This window comes from Varanus komodoensis, unplaced genomic scaffold, assembly GCF_004798865.1.
Source record: "Varanus komodoensis strain SLA01 unplaced genomic scaffold, ASM479886v1 scaffold19, whole genome shotgun sequence".
Taxonomy (NCBI): domain Eukaryota; kingdom Metazoa; phylum Chordata; class Lepidosauria; order Squamata; family Varanidae; genus Varanus; species Varanus komodoensis.
In genome coordinates this window covers 22,737,979-22,763,776 of record NW_025335550.1, presented here as the reverse complement: position 1 = coordinate 22,763,776, position 25,798 = coordinate 22,737,979, and the positions used below count along the sequence as shown (strand labels likewise).

The window sequence follows — 25,798 nt, the reverse complement described above, 5'->3', positions numbered from 1 at the left end:
GGCAGTGACCTACAACCAATTGTGACTTTTCAACACACACACACACACACACACACACAATATCTATTTCCAGGTACATGTGTGTTGCCCCAGCTGTGGGCAGGGGTTTTTTCTTAGATTCCCATAGAGTGATATGCCAACTCCAGGTTTACTAAGAAGGAAATAATTTGTTATTGCAATAACGGAAAACAAGATAGCTAGTATTCCATAACATTTAGCAGCTAGCTTCTTATCCCTGCATGGCAGGGACTTCTGCAAGGAAGGACTCCAATCAGCAGGGCTCAGATAGAAACAGCAAAATCCCCCTCAAAAGTAGTCTGAACCAGAGCACAAAGACAGTGACCAGCTTTTACAGATCACAAAGTTACGGTATTCAGTGCATGCATACAGCATCCTACACAATTAAAGATATGATTACTAGAGTACTTTTGATACTACTATTTACACAGGTGCTAAGTAATGAAGTACAGTGAGCTAGTAAGGAGCTTCCATCTTTGTCTGACATCAAAGCATAGGCTCATTACTGCTTCTTGCCTGCAGAAGTAATGTCTGATAAGGATCATTCAGGGTTGCAGATGTGGGGTGCAAGGTCCTGGCCCCATCTTAATATCCAAGGAGGGAGACTCCCTAGTTTCATGAGAGCAGACTGTCAGGGGAATGCTAACTAAAGGGGAATGCTAACTTTATTCAAAAGTTATTTTAAATGTTAATATTATTTATTCATTTTATTCTTTGGCCAGGGCAACTTAATTTATATTGTTAATTTATATTGTTTTATTGAATTCTATGTATTTATGGTTGTGAGCTGCTCCGAGGCTTCGGCAAATGGGGCGGCATAGAAGTCCCCTAAATAAATAAATAAATAAATAAATAAATAAATAAATAAATAAATAAATATTTATTCTATTATACTATTGTAAACAACTAGACTTTAATGCCAAGCAATACAAGCATTTTAAAGCTCTAGAGATTCAGGCCTGGCTTTTGGGGGTTCAAGCCTGTTATCATGTGCTTGATTCATTTATATATTTTTAAGAATACACCTGAAAACAAAGAATTCACACCAGCCCTTGCATGTAAGAACAGGTTTGGCTCAGTGTATCACAAACTGGAGGAATAACAACCCTTAAAGCAAATGTCACTATTGAAAGGATGAACAAGCATATAAGCAAAACATTTTAAAATGCACCAGGTATTTATTACCAGGTGTCTCCAGGTAGTTTCAGTGGTAGCCAGCAAGAATAGCCACTAATGGACTTGGCTACAGAATCAAGTGTTTAAAAACATACCTGCAACTAGAGCACCTCTTTCAAAATAGTGTCAGGCTACAGTGTAAACTAGGACACATCAGTCCCATAGGCTGAAGGGGCTTGCTACAAACACACTGCATGCTGTCTGTCCCTCTCCTATAAACACCTCTTTATAGGCCTTAGGTAAAAAAAGAGACTCACCGAATGTTTCTGGCTCATAGAAAAGATGGCTGGCTACCAAGTCTGGTCATAACTAGTGCCTGCTAATCAATGGCACAAATCCACCCTTCTTAAGTATATGGATTCAGTGCCCAACAGTGCCAATTGCACTCAATGACTCTTTGTACTGTCTCATCTCTTGGCTGTCTAGCATGAATTTTGGTCAAGATGTTTGTACAATATCTTTCAACCATCTTTTAAATTATACTTTAACACTGACTGGGTTGACATGACTGGCAGCCTATGGTGGGTACTCAGCCTCAGTTGGCTGCCATGTCATCTGAACCCAGACCACTTTCTACAAGTTTTATTTGGAGGCAACAAGCCACTCTGACAAACCATGGTTTCTTCTAGCAGTTTTTCAACCCACAATGGGTTGTCCTATGAGCCTGACAGACTATTCCCACTGTGTGTTGCTGGGTGTGACTCGTGAGCTGCTCCACAAGAGTAGCGAACACCACTTGTCACTGTTACCTGCTAAACCTTCCCGTATTGGAATGAGACTTACACATAGGCTCAAGTCTACAGCTTTGTTCCTCATTGGTACTCAAGCAATTCGACTGCTCAAATTGCAGTTAAGTGGATTGTAAAAGATCAGGAACCCACGGAGAGCACCTTAAAGAAAAGGCCTGAAATACTGCTGTATTCCTTTTGAATAATGCATGCAGAGTATATTGGTGACTATTAAAGCATTGTCTTCCCTGCCAGCTTTTGCCACTGAGGATTATGAAATTGCAGAAACAGCATACTGTGGCCCATGCCATTCTGTCGCTGGCTGCACATGATGTACCCAAAGCAAAAAACGTTTGCCTTACTATGAAGTTTTAGAAATACTCATTCCAGAAAGGTTTGATGAAACTAACATTCATACCTGCATCTTCGGCAGATAGCCCTATGTTATAAGGTATTAACACAGGCCACTTAACCATTTGCACAGGAATTCCCAAGATATACTAATGTAACAAAAGTTCAGAATAATCCAAGTTGGTACTTGACCATCATGGTTCTTAAACACACCCTGGATTAGGAGGTATAGTAAGTTCCAAAGACAGACATTGTTAGTGACCTACAGGCAAGCCATCTTGTGGAGAACTCCATCTGCCAATGCCCCCCAATTTAGGCACTCCGGTTTAAGACAGGGATGGGAAATTTGCAGCCCTGCTGATGTTGCTGAACTGCAATTCCCATTATTTTTAAATTTTTATTTTGATATTATATACCATCCCATTCCCAAAGGCTCTTGGTAGTTTACAAGAAATAAAACAGTGAGTAACATTGACTAATACAACATACTGACATGAGAAGTAACCTGGGATGGCCTGTCAGAAGAGACACGTTTTAGTTCCCTCTTAAAGTGAGAATTTGGGAAATCAACTGAGTCTTTCCCAGCAGACCATTCCACAGATTAGGGGCAACCACTGAAAAAGTCCGCATTGATAATAGTAGGTCAGAGAGTGGTGAGCAAACTATACAAAAAAGTTTTAAGATCTGGTCAAGTATTGCATCTAGGTTTGGGATGGGGTGAGGAGTCAAAAACTTGAGACTTTTTGTGCTAGGCAACTCCACAGGATGTTAGTTTTCTTTCTGCCATGTTTCGCTCTGCACCAACACATCGTCCAGATATTCTGGACTTCAACTCCCATTAGCTCCAGCAAGCATGACCACTGGTCAAGCATTCTGAGAACTGCAGTCCAACATACCTGAAGGGCACCAGGTTGGGCAAAACTGTTTAACATCAATATGTCAACTACCTGCAGCAGCAGCTCTTAAGAGAAAGCTAATTTAGACGTTTAACTAACAGATCCCTGTCCACAAATTACAGGCCACTGTAACCATGAAGCCATCAGGCAAAGAGTTGTTTGTTACTATGCCTATTATTCCAAGTGGTAATTAATACAAAGCTCAGAGTAATGGTTAGTAATACAGGAAAGGGACAGCCAAGTTTTAGCTTTAAGACTATCATCTCCACCCCAGTGACATCCAAATGTGTTGAATTCTACCTCCCATTATTCCCTGCTTAGGCTTGACTGGGAACAATGGCTCTGAATTCCAACACACCTGGAAGCTCCCAGGTTGGAGATGACTGCCTTAAGGCATGGATAGGCAACTTGTGCCCTTACAGATGTGTTGGCCTCTGTGATCCCTAATGTTATCCCTCATCATTAGCTATGCAGAGTAGAGCTGATGGGGACTGTAGTCCTCCAGATGCTTTGACTTACAAGTTGCCTGTCCCTGCATTAAAGCATACTTAAGGAGCTTACCCTTCTGAAATGTTATGTAGGTACAGAGCACCATTCCCAAAAATTTAAATAAAAAGGACAGTACAATCCATTTGACATGACATATAACTGGGGAAGAATCTCACCATTTCAGGTAACATTAAGAATAGCAATGCTTTACCGGTACTGGGAAGCTACATTTCAATGCAGTACCAACATCAATACAGAAAGGGCAATTAAGGAGAAAGAGAGCCATGAACAATCCTCCAAATATCATAGGAAATATGTTTGGTAAGACAATCTATTCATGTTTATTTGGAGGCAAGTGTTACTCAGCTCAAACTGGCTTACTCCCTAGATGCATCCTTAGTACACTTAGCCTGAAGATAAGGTAGGTTTCATCTATACAGGCTGTTAAGAAGCGAGATAACAATTAAAGTTACTGTGAACAAAGCAAGCGAGCGCTGGTGTGGCGGTTACTGCTGGCCTCAGGAGATCCGGGTTCTAGTCCCAACTTGACTATGAAGCTCACTGGGCAACTTTGGACCAGCCAGTCCCTCTCAGCCCAACCTACCTCAATAGGGTCATTGTTATGTGGATAAAATGGAGCTATGTTGGCTATACTGGATTCCTCACAAGAGAAAGTTAAGGTATAAATGCAATATAATAATCATTCATATAAAGAACAGTGGAGATAAAGGTTTTGGTTAATGATCAGAAGGTGAACAGGTCATCACTGGGCTAGACTGTTAATTATGGATCTTTCTTGGTGTTTTTCCAAGAAAGAGTTGGACAGGCACCTGTCAGGAATGTTTTCGTAAAAGAAAATCCTGTTTGGGGGTAGATTCTTGCTCAGTTTCAGTGGCATGGAACTGAGGATGCCCGCATACAATGGGGAGTCATATCATTAATTCTCAGGCCTGGGAGCCAGATGTGGCCCCATCCCTCTACCCTACCCATGGATCATTTAGTGCTTTTCAGCTTTTGTTCAGCTTCTACCCCACCCCTCCCATTCAAAAAGGTTGAAATGCCTCTTGTAAGGCTTATTTACTGGCACTCAGGCCTTTATGTTAAACTATGCTGAGAGTTTTGCTATTTAAGCCCTGCCCTTTTGCCTTTGGCCCCACCCACCAGGGATGCAGCCTCCAAGAGCTTTTCCAAGACTAAACTGAGCTCTGCAGCAGAAAAACATTCTCGGATGTTACCACCTGTCCATAGCTTAATGCAAGGCAGCCTTTTCAATTTCCTGCCCTCTAGTCGTATAGGTCTACAACTCCCATCACTCATGCAGTCATGCTCAGTGGAGTGATGGGAGTTGCAGTTCAGCCCATCTGGAGGACCAAGAGGGGGGACAGCCTGTGTAGCAGCCAGAAGCGCAAATGGAAAGCTCATGGTCCAAGTATTAGCTCAGCCATGGTCTCATTGGTTAATCTTGCTGATCAAACCTCCCCTGCAATAGACAGAGTCTACCTTATTATGTCATCATAAAGATTACCTTTGGAGCCTCATGAAAGGAGTAAGGTGCAGTCAAACGGCTAAAAGAACGATTATTGTTTTCTTACCCTCTGGCATCCCCTTTAACACTCAGATAATTTATCGTAATACTTAAACATTGCTACATTAATCAGTTATTTGTGTTACAACATTTGCGAATGAAAGAAAGCTCTTATGCCACCATGAATCATTCTCAAACATTGGTGTGGCTACTGGAGAGATTTGTAGAGAATGGAAAATGTGAAAGAAGGAACCATTTTAACTTTCACACCTAAAGTTTAATAGAAAACCAGACAGTGTTGGACTCAAGAGAAATGCAAGCATGGATGCATTTCAGGGAGGAAGTGGAAGAGGAGAAAATTCAAACAGATTTGTTCTTGCATATTATTTGGCAGAGGGCACACCCAGCAAAATTTGCAAAGAGGTTTTCCAAGTGTCATGTGCAAATGCCGAGCACAATACAGCTGAAAACAAAGCAAATCAAAGAGCACTTCCTTGCCAAGATCATTTTCCTTCCCCAAGTCACAGGCTGCTGGAAGCAATTTCTTTAATACACATTTAGAAAACTGCATTCCATCATCTGGGACTGACCGGAACTGGGGGGAGGCTGGTTGGGAAAGGTTACTTTACAGAAATGGCAGAAATTTGATTCTCCCCACCAACTAGCTAAATTTCAATTCTCATTAGTAAAATATTATTTCCTAATTTATCTTGTCCAGAAACTTTTAAACATGTGTCGGCCAGCCTAAGGAAGCTCTGGTGCTTTAGACCTGCTCCTGCTTCTGAGGGGGGGGGGCGCACAGAGAAAGACACAGGAAGAAAGAGTTAAGGCTGCAGAAAGAAACAAGTATCCATTAGTCAAAGTAGCACAGTCTTGCAAGTTCCTTTCTCCCATAGCTGGTTGAGCTTTGATCTGGAGTTGTGGCAAGTTAGCAGTTCCTTCTGGGACAACTAAGGAACTGCCATCTTACAGGAGGTTACGTTCAGTTCTAATTTTCCATACAGTTCATGAAACTGAAGAAGATCCTTTTAAAATGTACTTCAAAAGGACTCTGAAATGTACTTCCCAGAGAGGTACGCCTGGCGCCAAGTTTATACTCTTTTGGGCACCAGGCCAAAACCTTTTTATTTAAACAGTATTTTAAAATTTAACAACTTTTAACCTTCAGTCGCTCTGTTTGCTTTGTGATTTTGTTCTGTTTCTATTTATTAGAAATTGTTTTAACTGTTCTTTTAAATACTGTAAGCCGTCCTGAGATTTTGTATAATAGGATGGCAGACAAAAGCTAATAATAATAATAATAATAATAATAATAATAATAATAATGACAACTAGGAATATCCTGGGGAAACGCAGAAAAGCCTCTGCATCAGGTTATTACAGTAATCATTTCTGTCTGAAAATACCGCCTTCTCTTGCCATCCCCCCCCCTGCCCCCAGCAGTGAAAGCAACAGAGCTGATATCTCTGCACTGTTCTGTTTGGCGGGCACGGCAATCATTTGCGCAGCCATTAAAGTCTGTTGCCAGAATTACAAGAACAAGAGCAGTGGGGTGTAGCTTAAAAAAGATAAAAGAAAAGGCCTCTAAGTACACACATGCTGCAGATCAGATAGCAAACTGGTTACCTTTGCTTCAAAGCCGGTGATGAAATATGGCCTAGCCATCCAAACATTCAAGGCTGTAAAGCCATAGTTACCTACCCAGAAGTCCCACTGACGGCAGCGGGTCTTACTTCTGCATAAACACGCACATGATTCTACTCTGTGCCTTAGCATGCAGGCACGAATGGAGCATTCAACTCTGACCAAGGGAAAACAGCCAGCTTGACTTGAGAAATTTAATAGGAACGCCCAAAAAAGTAAGCCCTTTCTGGTTAAGTCCACAGCTGCTTACTCCGCAAGTTACGGTTGATCAAGAGAGCACAAGCAGGAGTCTAACGAGGGAGTTATAAAAGGGATAAACAGCTGGAAAATACCGTGGCTGTGTGCACATGAGCCTGGGAGAATAAGCTTCGTTAGAGCTATCCAGGGGCTCCGTGATTGGGAAACGGACAAAGCTCGCCCTTCCTACGCGAGGGACGGAGGGAAGCAAGCAGGCAGGGTGGGGAGGTCTTCCCCATGGCACCGGCTGCCCCATACTGATGCAACAGGATGGGCCCCCCGGGGCAGATTTCCAGGGACGCGGATACAGCCTCGCTCTGTGCATGCGCTGCCGCCGGCGCCGGAGGAAGGGCGGCGCGCGTAGCAACCATCCACCACGCCACGCGAGGCGGCATTTCCCCGTGGCACATCACCCACGGAGCCTCGGCCACCTCTGCCTCGAAGAGCCCCGGGCAAGCAAGCGGCGCCCCGCGCCATTCTCCCCGCGGGGAAGGCACCGAGGGGGTTAAGGCTCCCAGTCGCCCGCCGAAGCGCCGCGTTAGGGGGCAGCTCACGCTTCCTTCCCCTGGCAGAGGCTCTCCGCCGCCGATGCCTGGAGGCCTACACGACTCACGCTGCCTTTGCTCTGAGAGGCGCTCTCCGGCTTACCATGCTTCCCACGACCAGCACCATCTTTGCACCTTCCGGAGGTAGTCCACTCGTATCACTGCCTCCTTGCTCGCCTTCCTCGATGGCTGCTCTGCCACTCTCATTAGCGCCGCCTCCCTGCATCGTTTTATGTATTGCAAGCGCCAGCCCAGCAGAACGCTCTGCGCAGGCGCTCGGCGTGGTGAAGCGGGGAAGGCGAGTGCGCCTGCGCGGACATCCCCCCCCCCACCCCCGGCTTCCTCCACGCTTTCTTGCTTCTAGACCACGATTGAGAGACAAATTTGGTTCTCGGCGCGCAGTGGGTGGGTGAAGCTGAAATGTAAATCTGCGGAGGCGCATCTGGAAGAGGCCTGCAAATAGGAACAAACGAATGGCTAATAATAGTAATGAATGATGCTGTGCGTTGTTGTATGTCCAAAAAAAAAAAAAAAACAAGCGCTCGTATCGACAGTCCGATCCTACCCCATTTACTCAGGAAGTAAGTCGCATTGTTATTCATGGGATTTCCTTCTAAAGACATCAGGTCAGAAGAAGAGCCGCGCTAGATCAGACCCAAGGGTCCATCTGGTCTAGTCTTCTGGTCGCACACTGGTCCCAGGGGAAATTCACAAGCAGGACGGGACTGCGAGAGCAACGGCTGTGATCGTTCCCAATTTTACTGACTCAAGTGGGATTTACTCCTGTGTATGCATGCACACGGTTCGGGTCTACATAGATGCTTAAGGCTGCAGCCATACAGCACGTCCATTCGCATGGTTACTTAGAAATAAGTTTCACTGCGTTCAGAAGAGCTCACACATTAGAAAGAATGTGCTCGATTGCAGCCTTAATGTGGCGGTTGCAACACGCTGCCCGACCCCATATCTGGGCAGGTAACAGGGTGGAGAAGGGTCTCAAGCGGTTGTTCCTGGAAGCCCGTGACGTGATGGAAATCGATTGGTCGTGTTTCCAGTCGAGCTGTCGCTCCCCATTTTCTTCCGCTTATTTGCTTCTTGAATAACTCTCGTGCATTCAAGACGGCTGTGATAGTCAGAAATGCAACAGTGGGGAGTTTGCGATCACTGCCATTTCCAGGCTGGAAAAAGCAGCGGTCGGCGAATTGGTTCCCGCTGAACGCGCAGCGCCAAGGTGAAGCAGTGGTGCCCGCAGCCTGGCAAGGAAGTGGGCAGCAGGCTATGATGAGCGCAAACCCCCGCGCAGGTCTGCTCTGAAACACGTCCCATCCAGTTTAACGGGACTGATTCCCTCTGAAATGGGTATAGGATTGGCACTCTCTGAATGCCTCGTTTGATTCCCAGGTGGATTGAGAAAGGTAGGGTTACAATGAGCTTCCCCTCCCGTGTTTTTAAGGCTTTATGAGTGAGGTGGGTATTCTGATTAGGAATTCTGTTCTGGAGCACAATTCAGCAGGGATATTTCTCCACAGTTGCAGCCACATGTTGCAGTAGGAGGATCCCCCCCCCGCCCCCAACACTCCAAAACCTTGTGGCAAGGTGCGCAGCCTGTGTAGTCCTTAAATTTTGAACAGTCATAAACCTTGGCTGTTGGATATACTGCCTAGGATTTATAAAAGGTGCAGTCCAAAGGTGCAGGGAGCTAGACGGCCTATCCCTTATGGACTAGAGCCTTGATAGTTTTCAGTGCCTATTCAAGTCTAATAAAGGGAGCAGATCCTTGTTCCAGATATACATATGGATGAAGCGAATGCAGATTCAGTAATACCCTTATTATTTCTTATAAAAAGGAAAATATATTTGGACAGGTTAAGCTACTCAGCCTAAACCCTGAGCTAGATGTTGTCCTAGCTAGTCCTAACATGCACATATCTTAGCCAATGTGTGAACTTCCACTGATTCATGGTTAGAGGAAAAAAAGACCTACAACACCCAGCAAGCCCTGGTCAGCCAGTTTGGGAGTTGTGAACCCCTTTTCTGTTTCAGTGTGCATAAGATTACACCCTAAAGCTGCAATCCAGTGCTCACTTACCTAGCAGAAAACTCCATTGAATTCCATGGCACTGACCTTTGAATAGACATGCAAGTGTGTGAATGTTCTGCCCTTTAGCTGTAGGTTGAAATCTATTATTTGAAGTGGCTTGTGTCACCCAGCCAAAAGCAGGGCACCTGAATGAAGGTAATTTCTGTATGGAGTTTTAGATTTATCTAGAAATTCAGAAATGTTCTCATTTTTATCCGTGGATAGCCCTCCGATCATCCCCCACAACTAGCAGTAAATGACAAGAGTAGGACTCCAACACATCTGGATGTTATTAGCTGGGGAAAGCTACCCCTGAAGCATTTTGGATGTCCAGTGTGAAAGTCCCATAGCTGCTCAAGCAAACACTGTTTTGCAGAAAAGAAAAGTGAAACTGATGCTGAGAGTCAAGCTGTCAATCAAGATATAGCATTACCAGGATCAAGCTTGTATAGCTGACAAAGCAAGAGAACATGCACCACAGAAGCCCCGTTGTTCCAGGGAAGGAAAAGGAGTGGTCACCGCTTACCAGTACAGCACATGCTTTGCATACTGAAGGGCCTGTATCCAGTCCTTGGCATCTCCAGGCAGAACTAGGAAAGACTCCTGTCTGAATCTCTGCAGAGGTGGTGCCAGTTGGCTTTGACAATCCAGGCCTGGATGAACTGAAACTCAATAAAAGGAAGCTTCCCATGTTCCAAAATCCAAAGTTGCCTATAACTGTATTAGGACCAGGCACAATGCCAGGAAAGAGTCTTCACACTTTCAAGCTCTCCCAAGACTATTATCAGGGTACTCTTGACTCCAGCATGAAAATGAATCTTTGGATCCCCAAGTTCCCATAAGCATTACTTTCTCACACTCTCTCTCTCTACTCATGAGATGCTCACTCTGGTGGAAGGGGGAGTGAATTCCACTAATTCCTCCCACCCTTCACAGCCCACATTATCCTTCAGAAATGTGTTCCAGAGAGATGGGGTCCCTGCAGAAAAGTGTGGGAGGTGGCACAGGGGCTAAAGGGGAAATAATTGATTAGTCTTTTGTGAAGAATTGTTTCTTTTACAAATGGAAAAGCAACAAAGATCATGCTGCTTCAAGCAGGACATTTTTTGAGTTGGGGTGTTTCCTTAATGTCCTATTCCATTTCTAATTATTCCTCATTTTTTCAACATGTCTTCTTTTCCACCACTCTTACCAGAGAGAATCAAATAAAAAGGGAATGATGAAATAGGTGCATAATCTGCTCCAAAGAAAGCATTACCACTAACTGTCTGAACTTCCTCTTTACTGGGAACAGCAAACAGTGCTGACATAGGTCAGACAGCTATTTTCCTTCCTTCCTAGCCTGCTTTGCTTAACATTGAACCTTATGAAAAGTTCTGGAGAACTCAAAAGCTCACTCACTGTTTTATGACCTTTTGGTATTTAGAACACTGTTATATGGTATTATCCCACTGCTTTCTGAAATATTTCTCTAAGACTGCAGTCCTGGGTATCCCAGAGACATACAGTGGTATGGATCCCCCTTTCCCAGGTCAGAAACACAGCTATGACCTCAGAACAGAGTTGAGGGAAAAGAATCTAAGCAGTCACCTTCCTAGGCATTGTAGAAAGCTGCATGGTGGCCACCATATCAGAGGTCAAAGCTCCAACACTGAGAAAAATTAGAACTGATAGAGATGGGAGTGTGCCAGTGGGAGGGGAAGAGCTGTAGCAAAGGCCCATCTGTAAGAAAGTTGCCTTATATAGAAAAGTCCATATAGCCCAGGAATGTTGGCAGTGAGATTCTTTCCTAGCTCTACCTAGAGTTACTGATGACTGAACTTGGGACTGTCTGCCTGCAAAGCACATATTTTTCCACTTTGCTTTGGCCCCTAAAGGTAAAGTAAAGGTAAAGGTTTCCCCTTGACATTAAGTCCAGTCATGTCTGACTCTAGGGGGCGGTGCTCATCTCCGTTTCCTAGCCGAGGGAGCCACCGTTTGTCTGCAGACAGTCTCCGTGGCCATGTGGCCGGCATGACTAAACACTGTTACCTGCCCACTGAAGTGGTACCTTTTTATCCACTTGCATTTGCATGCTTTCGCACTGCAAGGTTGTCAGGAGCTGGGATGGAGCAACGGGGACTCACCCCGTTGTGCTGACTCAAACCGGTGACCTTTCGATCAACCAGCCCAGCAGCACAGCGGTTTAAACCACTGCGCCACCGCATCCTCACCACTGGTTAAAGACTGGGGATTCTCAAACACCTCCAATCTTGGAGACTCCTTGGCATTAGAGTATCCATCCTTGGGGCGTGTGCATTGGACCTGCAGAAAGTTAGCAATGTTATTGAGGTTTGTAAGGTCTGCAGAATCATTAATAAGGCCCGAGAGAGAAAACTGTTTCAAAGTGACTTATACTAAGGTCAATTTAAGATATAATGAATTATCTCTCCCATTAGTTTGGGCTGCATGCACCTAAGCGTATGTGCCTATTTATATCTGCTATCCTGCTATGTTATTGGTGTGAACGAAAAACACAGTCCAATAAAAGCTCTTGAAGAACAGAATGTACGATGAAAAGACAACCAGTCTGGTATCAGGATTAAGAGGGCAGGACTGGGACTAAGGAGATCTGGGTTCTAGTCCCAACTAAGTCGTGGAGCTCAGTGAATGTCCTTGGACCACACAGATTCTCAGTCCAACCTACCTTGCAGGGTTGGTAGTGTGAGGATAAGATTGAGACGGGCAAGTGAATTATGTAAGCCGCTTTGAGTTCCTTGGAGAAAAGGCAGGCTATAAATATAATAAATAAACAAATGCCATGGTCCATCATACTGTCAGGATACCATGGTGAACAGCAGAAGTTTTGTATGGCTGCTCTGTCCAGTTGAGAAATGTGGCTGCTGAAGTGCAATCCTAAGCATATTTACTCAAAAGTGGGGTGCAGTTTGTTTGGTGGAATTTATGCCCAAGGAAAGGAATAAGCCATAGACTTGGTCCCAGGCTCATTTCCAATTAATGTAATGAATATACTTAATGAATATATTATATATGAATATGTGTAATACAGTAACAATGTTTTACATTGTTCAAGCAACATTTTTTTCCTTGTGTGTTCCATTATACCCTCTTAAGCATTCTGGCTCTCTCCCTGCCCTTTGCCATTTCAGTCAATGCACAAAAAGCATTTTTTTGTATTCTGGCTTTGATGGGGAAGAAACTTGACTTCTGCAGGCATAACTGCAGCTGCAGTAGAGCAATTGTTAAAACAGAAAAGGGCTTTGAAAAAGGGGCTTCCCCTTTTCGCACATTTCAACTGTTTAGCAGCAGCTCTTGTTTATTTCTGCCCCAAATGTGTGTGTGTGAACCTCCTAGACTTATTTAACTCAGTGACCCAAGGCCTGAACTGGTTTCCGGGAAAAGGGTGGTATTTAAAGTTGAGAATATTGGTTACGAAGTTCTTTCTGTATCAATTCCTCTGTGCTGAGTTGTATTCACATGTGGACTCATACAGTCTGAAGAGAAGCCATCTTTTGGCTAAGAGCACGTGTAGGATATTCAGACATAGTTAGGGTTTCCTGATGATCCAGTCAATCTCCAGTGAACATATAGGTGTGAACCAGTCATATGTACCATCAAAGATAAGAAGAACCATGCCAGATTAGACCAATGGTCCATCCAGTCCAGCACATTGTTCACATGAACCAGCTGCCCAAAGGATCCCTCCAACAGGAGTGCAAGAATCCCTCTGGCATTCAAGATCATAACAACAAGGCCTCTGAAAGATTGCAGACATGAGAGGCTATCTAAGGGACCCAATGTTCCCCTCCCCAAAGGCACAGCACACACAAGCAATTTTGTGGCTCTGCTGCATCACACCAGCAGCAGGGAGCAGCCACCAGCTGGCACTGGGTCTGCGTCTGAGATTAAGTTCCAGCACAAACTACAGCTTTCAGCACAACAATCCTGTATGCTGTGCATTTATTTATTATATTTCTACCCTGCCTTTTTCCTTTCAAGAAACTTAAGGCAGCTTATACCATTCTCCTTCTCCTCTTAATCTTACCTGCACAAGAATAACAACCCTGTGAGGTAGGTTTGGCTGAGAGTCTGTGCCTGGCCCAAAGTCACCCAGTTGGCTCCATGGCCAAGCAGGGATTAGAACCTAAATGGCCTGAGTCCCAGTCCCATGCTCTTAACCACCACACTACACTGGCTCTCAGCACTGTATAGTGGTGATGTTCTTCCATCGTCTACAATGAAAAGTGGACGGAAGAAATATAGAACCCCTCTGATGTTACACCATGTTATGCAGACATGATAAGAAGATACTGGAGGCTCAGGGAGTCGTATTCTTTCCTGCATCTTCCTAATAGTGATTTAGTTAAACTATATGAGCCAAGCATGTGGAAGCAAATGCAGGCAAGCATCCAGACCAACAATGCTAGCTGCTAAAACAGTATCTCCTCTCTACTGAACTGCATGCCTCTGGAGCTTCATAACATTCTGTATTGCCTGCTAGCTTGAAAAACAGAAGGATGTCTTTCTCCTTTGCTAGGTACATTCAACTGCCAACATTTCTCTCCAGCTTCCTGCCAAGCAGATGGTGTGTGTCCTGCAGCCACCAATATTAAATTAACAATGCATTGCTTAGCCACCAGTACCCATTAAAGAAGCATCTTTAGAGAAGATCAACAAAAGTCCTGAAAAAAGAGCATCTCCTCCCTTAGTACATGATCTTACAATTACATTTCACTTGCCTGAACAGATCAAAGGCCATTGACAGCATAATCATATGTTTGGCTAACTGGGAGTCTTAATTTCAAATATTCCATTGCATATAATTAATTTAGATCATTAGGTACTTTGCATTACTGACGTATAATGATTAAAAGAGAGAATACATTTTGTACATACAAAAACCTCTCTCTGTGTATGCACAGACATGTGGGTTTGCATGACACAGCAAGCATCATTTTAGTCTGTCATGTCATCCAAACCCTGTTGTCAAATTCCAATGTGGTACATTTGGTTTTGAGAGGGCACAAAAATGGAAACAAGGGCCTATTCTATGGCTTCTCAGTACCACAGTTACTCATTGTGTTGACTGAATCAGAAAACACAAGTTGTCATGGCACCCAGGCAAGAACCATAGAGATGCTTGGCAAGAACATCCCATTGCCTCTCTTGCCAAGCAGCTAACCAGAGAGCGCCTCTGAAGGCTACCACTTTGCTCACCTATGAGAGGTATCCCTGCTCCTCCTGCCTCCTACCCTAAAGATCAGCTTTGGGACAGGAGTGGGTGATCAGTGCTGGAAGAAGAGCACTACTGCTCAGTTGATGCCCCACATCCACTCTTGCCAGTGTGGGAGTGATGGGAATCCACTGGGTGGCAGTGCCCAACTGGGGGCTGTGTGCCTCAGCAGCGGCAAGAAGCAGCTGGGCAAAGCTTTCAATTTATGTACTTCTTGTTATTAGTTAAATAAGTTTTCCTTGAATTATTATTGACAGTGTCTTAAACTGGTGAAGACAAGACTTTAATATGGTAAGTTTTATGTATGATTGCTTGTAGAAGTTTTCTCTAGATTTATAAACAGCACCTGGATAAAATGTGCATTGTTATAGCCAGAGACATATTTACCCCTGTCCATATATAATGCTTAACATTTACAGAACAGCAAAAGAATGACAAAAACCTTGAAGCACAGCAAGAGGAAAAACTGTCCCAGCTACTTCAGAGCACCTCCCTCTTCTTTCCAGAGTGGCCTTAGAAAGATCCTTGAAGAGTTATGACCAAAGGGGAAGACAAGAAGAAGCAAAAAATAAAAAATGCAGTGGCAGTGAGTTTTCAGCTCTATCCTGGCAACAATATTGAAATTTATTAGAAAGCAAACAATACCCATCTATTTGCTAATATTATAGCAAGAGATCTTTCATTATAACCGGATCTATGTAACTACATGGGAATAAGTTGCCTGCTCCGAAGTGAGAAGATTCCAGCCCATCTTTGCTCATGATGAGTTAGCGATGGAGCGGCACATAGGGCAGAAAACAACATTCTGTGGGAGGTTGTTCAATTTCCTTTTTAATCAGTAAGTCCAAAGATGAATAAATGTATCTATGGTATTATGAATACCAAATGTATATATGGCATTGTTCTAGAGCTATACCGGCTTCCTCCTGTCAAATGAAAGGGGCAGCATGGAGGAATCCGCTGAGGTGGGCAGCCCCCAACTGCGGCACCAGGGGAATACACTGGGGCATGCAGCCCCCAACCAAGCATGGCTGCCCGGCTGCTTCTTGTCCCTCCAACTCATATGGGAGGGCCTTTACTCAGCACGACCCATCTGATTGCCCCACCTTTGGCCTGACTGTGGCTTGGGCTTCCCCATCCCTGCTCAGGCGCTCCCCTCTGGAGCAGCAGGGGAGGGTGCCTGACCAGCTCCTGGTGCTCTCTGCATTTTCAGGGCATGAGCTCTGTTTGCTCAGTAGAGACTGCTTGACAGCCACGGCAAGTCAGGCTCGGCTTGCTATTGTTGCTGCCAAAGCGTCATGCCTTCCCATGGTGCCTTCTGGGATACCACCTGGAAGACTGAGAGGGAAGAAAATGGTGGCTGGGAGGAGAGTTACCAGGATGAGCCCAGTTGTTTCTCAAGGATATCCATGCTAGAAAATGCATATGGTGGCAACCATGCTGGATTGCTTGTCATGACATGTGAATCTGCTCAGTGTGATGCACAGACCAAGGGCAGGGTAGTGTGTTGCCATGGTTTGCTACCCAAACCAACTACAACCCCAAAACAGCCCATGGTTCCGAGTGCGTTGCTGATCATGGCAACAACCTATCTTTGTTGGATTTGCACATCATGATCAGCCAGGAGACCACCTGCTGCAGCCAGAATATTCATAATGATCTCTAGCATGTACCACAACCCACCATGGTTTATTTCAGCCATGGGGGGCTCTGGTGATTGTGCAGAGCAAACTGGCTTGTTATTGGATTGTGAACTGTGGATAGTTTGTTGTTCACAGAACTCAACAACCCATCCTTATACAACAACCCACACCTGAGTATGGGTTGAGTGTGGGTTTTTTGGGTTGTGTGAACCAGGTTTTTGCCTTTAAAATGGTTCCTTATGTAAACAATGAGAAAGGAAGTAACTTCAAAAGTGAAAAGGAAAATTAGAATAAACAGGCTTACTGTAATACCATTTAAAATGCAAATGTAATTTGCCTTTAGGAAGATTGGAAAGAGATTAGAGAGAGCATTTGATCAGAAGAGACATGTTTGGCTTCTCTCGTTTGGAAATGCCAGTCTGGCAGAGGGTGAATACAAGATGTAATTCTATTACATGCTCCTGGTCTTCACTATGTGATTTTTAGAGTGGGAGAAAAATGCTGTGTAACGATGAGCAGAGAGCATTTGGAGTCCTCTGTCCACACCCAGCACTCACATGCTTCTCCTCCCAGTCACCTCCCACTGCTTCTCCTGACTCACATCTATTGTAACTATTATTGCTGTTTGTAGCACAGCTGCGTTCCTGGGAAATGCTTCATCTAAGCTGTTTCGATTAAGTCTCCATTACATAAGAAGCCTAATAATTTTTCTTAAGGCCGGTGGTTGCTGGGAATTTGTGGGCAGAGTAACGTTCTCTAGTACAAGTTCTTTCCATTGTTCCGTATGTAGCTGCTCAAAATTGTAAACATATCACCTCTTACCCCCTTCCTTGTTGTAACCTCCCTCCTCTTTCTTCTGCGCTGCTGTTCAAATGTCTTTTCTTTTGAAAAGGCTTAGAAACAAGTAATCTCATGTCGTCCAAACCACGTGGAAGGAAATCCAAGTGTTTCTTCTCAAGAAACATGAGTAATGGCTTAACAGTGAAAATAATAAAATAAACGTCTATAAGCATAAAGAACAAGGCAACTTGTGGCACCCTAAAGATTTACACACTTATTCTGGGCTAAGCTTTGGTGGATCCTGAACCACGGTTGCTCAGTCCAATTAAAAGTATTGTTTTAACCCAGGGAAGTGACGAGGGGGGGGGGGCAGGCAAAGACAACATCAAAGACTGGACTTCTGCTCTAACTGGCTTCATTTTGTTTTATTTAACAGTACATCTTTTAACATAGTCTTTGTATATACTGATATTATGAAGCATTGAGGAGTTCAATTGAAAAGTGGAATAAAAATAAATAACACAATCTTTTAAAATCAAGTTTTCTGTATACCACCCAATAGATTTTAGCAGATAGGATTAAATCATAATATTTATTTAGACGATTATAAAGAAATACATATTTACCATGCACTAATTGTGCACAAAGGCCCTAATTCTTATTTATTTATTTATTTATTTAAAACGTTTCTATGCCGCCCCATCACAATAAAGCCTCAGGGCGGCTCACAAAACATCAATAAATAACAATACAATAAAACCCCAGTGCAATAAAACCTCAGTGCATTCTCAGCTAAAAATTTAAAAAACCCTAGTTAAATAAATAAATTAATAATTAAAATAAGTTTTAAATAAAAAGGTCTTAGCCTGGCACCGAAAAACAAATAATGACGGCGCCAGGCGGACCTCTGGGGAGCGCATTCCATAAATGGGGCGCCACCGCAGAGAAAGCGATACTTCTTGCACGATACTTTAAATGCATCACCATTATTTACAAAAATGCCCTCCTTCTTCAAAAGAATCTTGGCTGGCAAAGATTTGTGTGTCTGTGTGCGTGGATGAATAACTGCTGGTATAGTAAAGATGGCTAATACTGTTCAGTTCCTACTTCTCGTCTTTGTGCAGAGATGTTTCTGGGCCTTCAGTCTTTGCTCAGTTAGGAAATACTCCCAGTAAATTATTAACTGCCAGAGAGAGCTATATCAAATGGTCAATACTGTGTCTTCTTCAAGGAAGAACATGTTCTCAGGCTTCCACTGGACAGAAATGCACACAGGATATTTGGCACAGGGAAACTGTGTGCAAAAAATAGGATCTGTCCTGTCACAAGTGAAGATGCCTGCAGTGTTGCATGGCCTTTGTTGCCTCACCTGGGTTGGGCTAGCCCTTTTTTAAATACAGCCTGCAAAGGAAATTTATGCAGGGTTCCCACCCTGTCTGAGCACTCAGTGGCACCCCTAAGCACCACCCCGCTGTGGTGCATCCCTATAGGTCCCTGAAGGCAGGATCAGTCCATTCCATTTCCCTGAGGGGGAAAGAAATGGCTGCATAGCTCAGCTTTCTCTCTCCTGGCTATATGGCCGGCAAAGGTTTGGGAAGTCTGGCCTGAGCAGCTGAAGCAACTGCAGGCTCAGGATCATGGACATGTGTAGATTAATGAATGTGTGTTTTTTTATACACACACACACACACACATTTACATATATATCACAATAAAAGTAACTGTGAAATACATGTCCCTGGAGAGTCCTTAGTATGCATGCCCATACTCGGGTGTCTCGGTTTCACAGTCTTGGCTCTATGGCACTGAAAGACAGATATTCCCTTTTATAATTTATGTATGTATTTATAAGCCTTTTAAAAGATTAATATGTCAACCTTCAGCAATGCTTTCTGGGCCATAAACCTTTCAGCATGCATCCAATCACCTGGCTTGGCATGCTATGAATTTGCTGTCACACAGGGACTGCTCGCCAGTTCGGCCTGGACCCTGGACCAGCGAGGCTCAGATGTTTTTGAGACTTGCTCCCAATCCCACTTTGTGAGAGCAGTGAGATGTGTTTCTCATTGTCCTTCCTCTGTAATGTAAAGGCTAAGGCAGTACTAATATGCTGTCTGTGGTCTAATCTGCTTCTATGAGCTGGAATTCTGCATTTGTTTAACAGATGCTGTGAAAGTCACCTTAGAAAAAGTTCAGTCATGGGAAGCTGATAATATCTGCTGAGATACTGAGAATTCTTGCTACTGATACGCTGAACCCTTTGGAAAGCTCCAAATTGCTTTCATGTCACTGCTTATGAAAGCTCCCTTTCCCTTACTTCACTTCCCTGTCTTACATTTGTTTATGACTTTGACTCAACCATCTCTGCCACACCCCAAGCCAGAACATATCAAGTCCACTCTATTTTACTGCACCTACCGCCTGGACATGACTCTCCATGAGGTATTCCTATCTTTTATCCCCAACAAAAGAGAGCCAGTGTGGTGCAGTGTTTTAGAACACAGGATTGGGACTCAGCCAATCTGGGTCTATTTATTTATTTAAAGTTTTTATATGCCATCCCAATACTAAAAGACTCTGGCCAGCTTACCAAAAACCAAGAAACCAAAAAACAAGGACAGTCCCCACTCAGTCATGGAGCCAACTGGGTGACTCTGGGCCAGTCACAGACTCTCAGCCCAACCTGTCCCACAAGTCTGTTGTTGTGGGGATAAGACTGAGAGCATGGGAGGAGACTGATATAAGCCACTTTGAGTTCTTTAAAAAAGAAAAAAAGACAGGATCTAAATCTAATAATTAAACAAACCAAAACCATACCTAGAGATGTACGTACATGCATAATTCTAGTGACGAGTTTACTGTAGAAGCCCACACATTACACATTGGACAGATGTAGAACTTAGGGTGCAATTCTATGTCTCCCAAGATTGCATGAGGAGATTATTTAGAGTCCGAAAGAGTTTGCAGTCTCTTGCAAAGGCTGAGCTCCACCCCGCAACAGCCAGCGTGCAAAGAACCTCAGTTGTTTCTGTGAAAGCAGAAATCAGCCTTGGCACAGGCGAAAAGGACCCTGATGGGGCAGGGAGGGGGGGACCAATGGACTATGCCACCTTCAGCAGGCATCCCAGCCTCCTCCTCTCCTCTCCACTGTGCTCCAACTCAGTGGCAGAGATGCAAGGTGTGAGGCACTGCAGTGGCAAAGATTGCTACCACCCCATCCCACCCCATGCATTGGATGCCCCCAAACTTTGGAGTTCAAGGGTGGGGCAATAGGATCCGCAGGACAAAGCACACATGTCCTTTGGGGAATGAAGCCCTGGGGAAACAGAGCTCAGTTCTCAGCAGAAACATTCCCATACACTCACTTTTCCTTGAATATCTGCATGCATCCTAAACCCTGAGTACCCGCATGCGCTCATAATCTTGTTAATCTTGTTTCTCCCCTTCATTCTTCAAAATTGGGTTTTAATCCAATTTTCGGTACCCCCTTTGTTGAAGAGGGGGTGCTTTCCTAATCACTGTCCAAACTGTGTCACCCACTGCCACAATTCCTGCTTTTACCAGCATCGGCCTCTATTTCAACACGTAAACGAGGCAGGAGGGCCTGGAGGGTGTGTGCTGGACTGCCGGTCTTACTTCCCACTCTCGGTCAGCAACCACCGAAACTGGTCACATTGCCGCCTCTTCCACATTCCAGCAGACAATAAGGGGCCAAGGGATGAGGCCTTGCTAGGCTGGGCAAGCAGGCACAATACTCACGTGGTTTGGTGATGACCTGCTGCAGGCAATTCCCAAATGACACTGCAAGAATATGCAGGCACCCAGCAGTTTAGTGCTGCGAATGGCAAGTTCCTGCAATTTGAATAGTGAGGGAGTAGCAGTAAATAATGCTGGGAACAACTGATGGCAAGAGGAGGAGGGGATGCAGAGGTTGAGGTGGCTAGATGGGGTCACTGGGGCGGTTGTTGTGGGCTTGGGTGGACTCTGAGGGATAGTGGAGGACAGGAGAGCCTGGAAGAATGTTATTCATGGGGTCGCGAAGGGTCAGACATGACTTAGTGATTAAACAAAACAAAAAAGCAAAAGCAGTAAGATGGTACTTTACTAGCACAATAGTCCTTTCCATTATAGTCCATGGTATTACTCAGGGTGGAAGCAAATGCCACACCTGCTCACTCAAGGCCTAGAGTTATAACACGCCTATTATGTTTTTCATTATCTCTAGTTGGGAGATTGTGATCAGGCACAAAACGTTCTGTGATCTCTATGTTTCCGCAGAATAAGAGATTTATTATCTTCTTTTGTTGTTTGTGAGCCTTCTCCCTCATTGCAATGTTTCGAGTATCTACACCATGTGGAGGTCAGACTGCTGTTTAAAATAGAAACCGCTACAATTGTTATTAAAAGCATCATGGAAATATTTATTTTTTATGATAGCAAAAGTCATGCTAACTAGAGAAACACAGGAAGTTGGATGAGGCTGTAGGATGCTAAGCAGCACGTGCTCACTTATGTATATACAAAGAGGTGATGGCATGCAAATACGATTAAGTCTTCACTATGGTTGCGTGCGCAGCTGACTCAAGGCAAGCATTGGACTGAGCACACACCCATGGACAAACATTGCTGAGTTGTCGCTTCATGTGAGGTCCCAGCCAATTTTGCATCAATGTTTATGCACCACTAAATATGTATGGCTTTGAATGCCAAAATGAAAACTCCAAAGATTCAGCAGAATTGCTTCTAATTACATTGTGGGATACATTTGGCTCACTTGATAAATGAATTGTAATGGTGCTGTCACGTACAGACATAGGATTAAATCTAAGATCCCACAAATGGATTTCTGTCACCCTTCTCCCAACTGCAGCTCTCTTACTTTCCCCAAATCTGCTCCAGCTGATGGGGCGGGAGGACATACAGAAATGCATTCCACTGGCAGTCTTCAATCTGTTGGCGGATAGCCAGCATTGATGCAATCCATATTTCTTTACCTTTTAAGATTATTTTGCTGCCGATGTGTTGCATTAATTAATTAATTGCATTTATATCCTGCATTTTTCTAGTAAGGAATCTAAAGCAGCTTAAAGTTTATCCTCACAACAACCCTGTGAGGTAGCTTAGGGTGAGAGTCAAAGATTGGCCCAAAATCACCTAGTGAGATTCATGACTAACTGGGGACTTGAAACCAGGTCTTCCAAGCCCAGTCTAGTACTCTGTTGGGTATGTGACCTTGCTCCAGGAGAACAAAGAATGGGGATTTTTCTTCTGTGCATTTTTGCTGTATGACAGGAAGAAATGAAAGAAGGAAAGCAATCTCCATGCTATGTAACCAGCACCTCCAAATTTTCTGCCTGCTGTGTAGTAGTTCAAAGCACAGGAAAAATCTGGTGTAAGGATTGTAGAAAAGTTCAGCGTTGGCTTTAATTCAGAGTGGGATTCGCAGCAAAACGCTGCAATGCAGAGGGTTGCTGTCCAGGAATCCATGCCTGGTTTTCTGGTCTCTCCTCCAAGCGATTTAGCATTCCGTGGCTACTGAGCATCCTCATTCACCACTGGGCTGTTTGGGAGAGCATCCCCTCCGAGCTTTGCACAACTCCAAGGTTCCCCCAAGACCGCTGTTTCCTGCTTCTTGTGCATAACTTGCTACATAAGCAAAGGCTCTCATTGCCTGTAAACCTGAACTAACGGGAGTGGCTGCAGCATTTAGTAAATAGTTCAATTAATTCAGGAAAGCACACCTTGAACATTTTTCTACTTCACTCCCCATTCTGATAACACAGCCAAAGCGAATAACTTTTAAAAACAAGCAGGCGTGCCCCACCACTATTCAGTGAACTGTCAGAGCAAATTTTAATCAGCAGGCATGAGGCCGACAAGCACCCTTGCTTCTGAGGCCATTTCGCCGTTCAAAGTCCATCTTGCAGTAGCACATCTCATACCTTAACTCTGTGCTGTATGCAGAAGTCCCATCCTAATCAGCTTCCTGGAATGACTCCAGCGGGAGCTTTCCTGCTCGTTCTGCAAGGTGCGTGTCTGCCACAAAATCCTACGGTCATGGCACCAGTGCCATTTGCAAGTGTTTAAGCCCGATAACAATGCTCCTTAGGTGACGTGCCATTGCCACAAATATACCCACCCTTGCAGTTGCATGGATGCCCCCCCTCCCCCGTGCAAGGAATGCGGGCAACAAATCACATTGCTTTCCTGGATCATCTGTGCTTGCTTTACAATATCTTGTGAGGTAATTATCTTGTCCAGAGAACTGCTGCGCTCTGGCTTCTTCTATTTACTGCCTGTTTGCAAACATTCTGGCTTGGTGGAGAGGGAAAATGCAGGAATAAGGAGAGGGAACTTAGCAGAGGAAATAAGCAAGAAGGCTGTTGTTTTGGAGATGTGGTTGATCAGAGCTGCTGGTGGGTTACACTAGACAGGTAGATGCCAGTAAACTTGTGGATCCCCCACATTTGTGGATTTATTGTTGCTGGATTTGGAATGGGCCTCGCAGACCTATTTAGGGTAAATAAATAAATAAAATAAACTTAGCTTTTCCTTCTCTTTAAATACTCCTATATACACGCCCCAACATGTTGATTTTATGCAGGAGTTACTTTTGTTTGTCTTTCACCTATAAATATTCAATGCTGGCCATTTATCTTCATGTATGGCGTTATTCCAAAACCCGGGGTGGGTTTTGTGGCAGAAACTGGATGTGAAGTGGAGAGCACATCATCTTTGCAGGCTGGTTTGGGATTCGCAGTGCACTTCAAAATGTTTTAAAATTTTAGATAGCAATGTTAACAAAAGAGGTAGAGTTCAGTGAGACAAAGTTAGCTCGTTTATTTATTTATATATTTAATTTATATGCCACCTAAAGGAAGTAACTCAGTGATTGAGAAACAGAGAGGCAAACGACCGACCCATGAAGCAGAGGAATGTGGGAGAAAAGATAATGATGACTTGAAAGATCATTTGCGACTCCCTATCTCATCCTCCCAGTAGTTTTATGAGATGGGGTTCATAGTGCAAGGTGAAGTGAGAGAGGAGTCAACTATTTAACCTGTAGTTATAAGCACGCAGGTATAATAGGTTGATGAATATTAACTCACACACCTTGAATAGACAGTGGACTAATTATAATGCACATGCAATGTATGCAGGTGTATGTAATGGGATGAGATGGGAAATATGCTGTAGGTGGATGAAAAGATTGTGACGTCCTAGTACCTCACCCAATAAGGGAAAAGGGGAAGGCTGTGGTGGACAGATTGAGGAGTCGAAGGAGCTGCGTTGTGTGTTCGTACTTTGGAGAGATTCTGATAGAGCAGGCTCTCCCCGTCTATAGCACCACCCAATAGCCAAGGTGCTCGCTCTCTCTCATTCTTTCTTCTTTTTAGAAAAGGCAGGTAAGAGGGGATGGGAGGAGGCTGATGAGGCTTCAGGGATACCTCATATCCTGGACTCTGCAGTCTCCCCACTTCCTCCAAAATGACCCCATTAACTCCTCCCCATGGCTGCTTTCCTGAGCAGGCAGTGTGGGTCCTTCTGCACCAGCTTAGATGAGTGGAGCTCTGATTCCCTGTTCCAAGATCAGAGCACAGTCTCCAGCCTTGGAGCTGGGAAACTGAAACATCCCATGGCTCCTCACATGCTCTCTAGGGGCCTTAGGAACACTCCCTAAGTCTCCCATCAAGAGATGGTTCCCATGAAATGTTAAATCCCTTGTCAAAAGAAGCACAGGAAGGGGCTGGGAGACTACATGCTTTACATGAAGAAGTCCCAGGCAGGGCTAGAAGAACTCTCTGAAATTTTGGAGAGCTGCTGCAAATGAAAAGCTGCAATACCAGGACAAGGCCTAGCAGTGGTCTGAGGCAGCTTTCTGTATTCTTGTGTCTAATGAAAGGATCTCAGACAAACTCCACAGATGGAACCTCAGTTGAGATGATGGTCTCAGTTTCACAGCAACATCGGGCCTGATTCAAATACAGGAGTACCAGAAGGAAATGAAACCAGGCTTTTTCCACCCTCAAAAGCCTTCCAAAACAAAAAAAGATGTATACAGTGCCACAAGACCAGATGGGCAGGTGTGTTATTGCACAGGGGGGGACAGACAGACTTCCCACTGAAGGAGGTTTCGGTGCTTGGTTAACGGGTAGATTCAAACGAAAAAAACAGAAGGGACAACAGGACTGTGTAAGGGAGATGCAAGCCGACCACCCAGAGAAACAAGGAAGCAGTTTTAAGGGAGTATCTCTAACAACATCAAGGCCAACAATGAAGAAATCTTTACATATATCAAAAGAAGGAATGCAGCTAAAGAAGCTGTTGAGCCACTGGATGATAATGGAATTAAAGGAGCATTAAGGGGGAGATGGAGAGATTGCAGAGAAGCTGAATTAATTCTTTTTATCAGTCTTCACTGCAGATGGTGTAGAGCAGATACTTGTCTCTGA

The 25,798-nt window shown here is 44.3% G+C and overlaps 1 protein-coding gene across 1 annotated transcript in view; it reads right to left on the bottom strand.

Moving 5' to 3' along the window:
- Positions 1–7,839, bottom strand: part of LOC123022268 (thioredoxin-like) — a 16,352-nt gene extending 8,513 nt beyond the window's left edge. Inside the window, exon 1 of the mRNA XM_044427881.1 lies at positions 7,713–7,839. Coding sequence (XP_044283816.1) covers positions 7,713–7,835 — 123 coding nt within the window. The 5' untranslated portion in view covers positions 7,836–7,839. The remainder of the gene's footprint in view (positions 1–7,712) is intronic.
- Between the last annotated feature and the right edge of the window lie 17,959 nt (positions 7,840–25,798).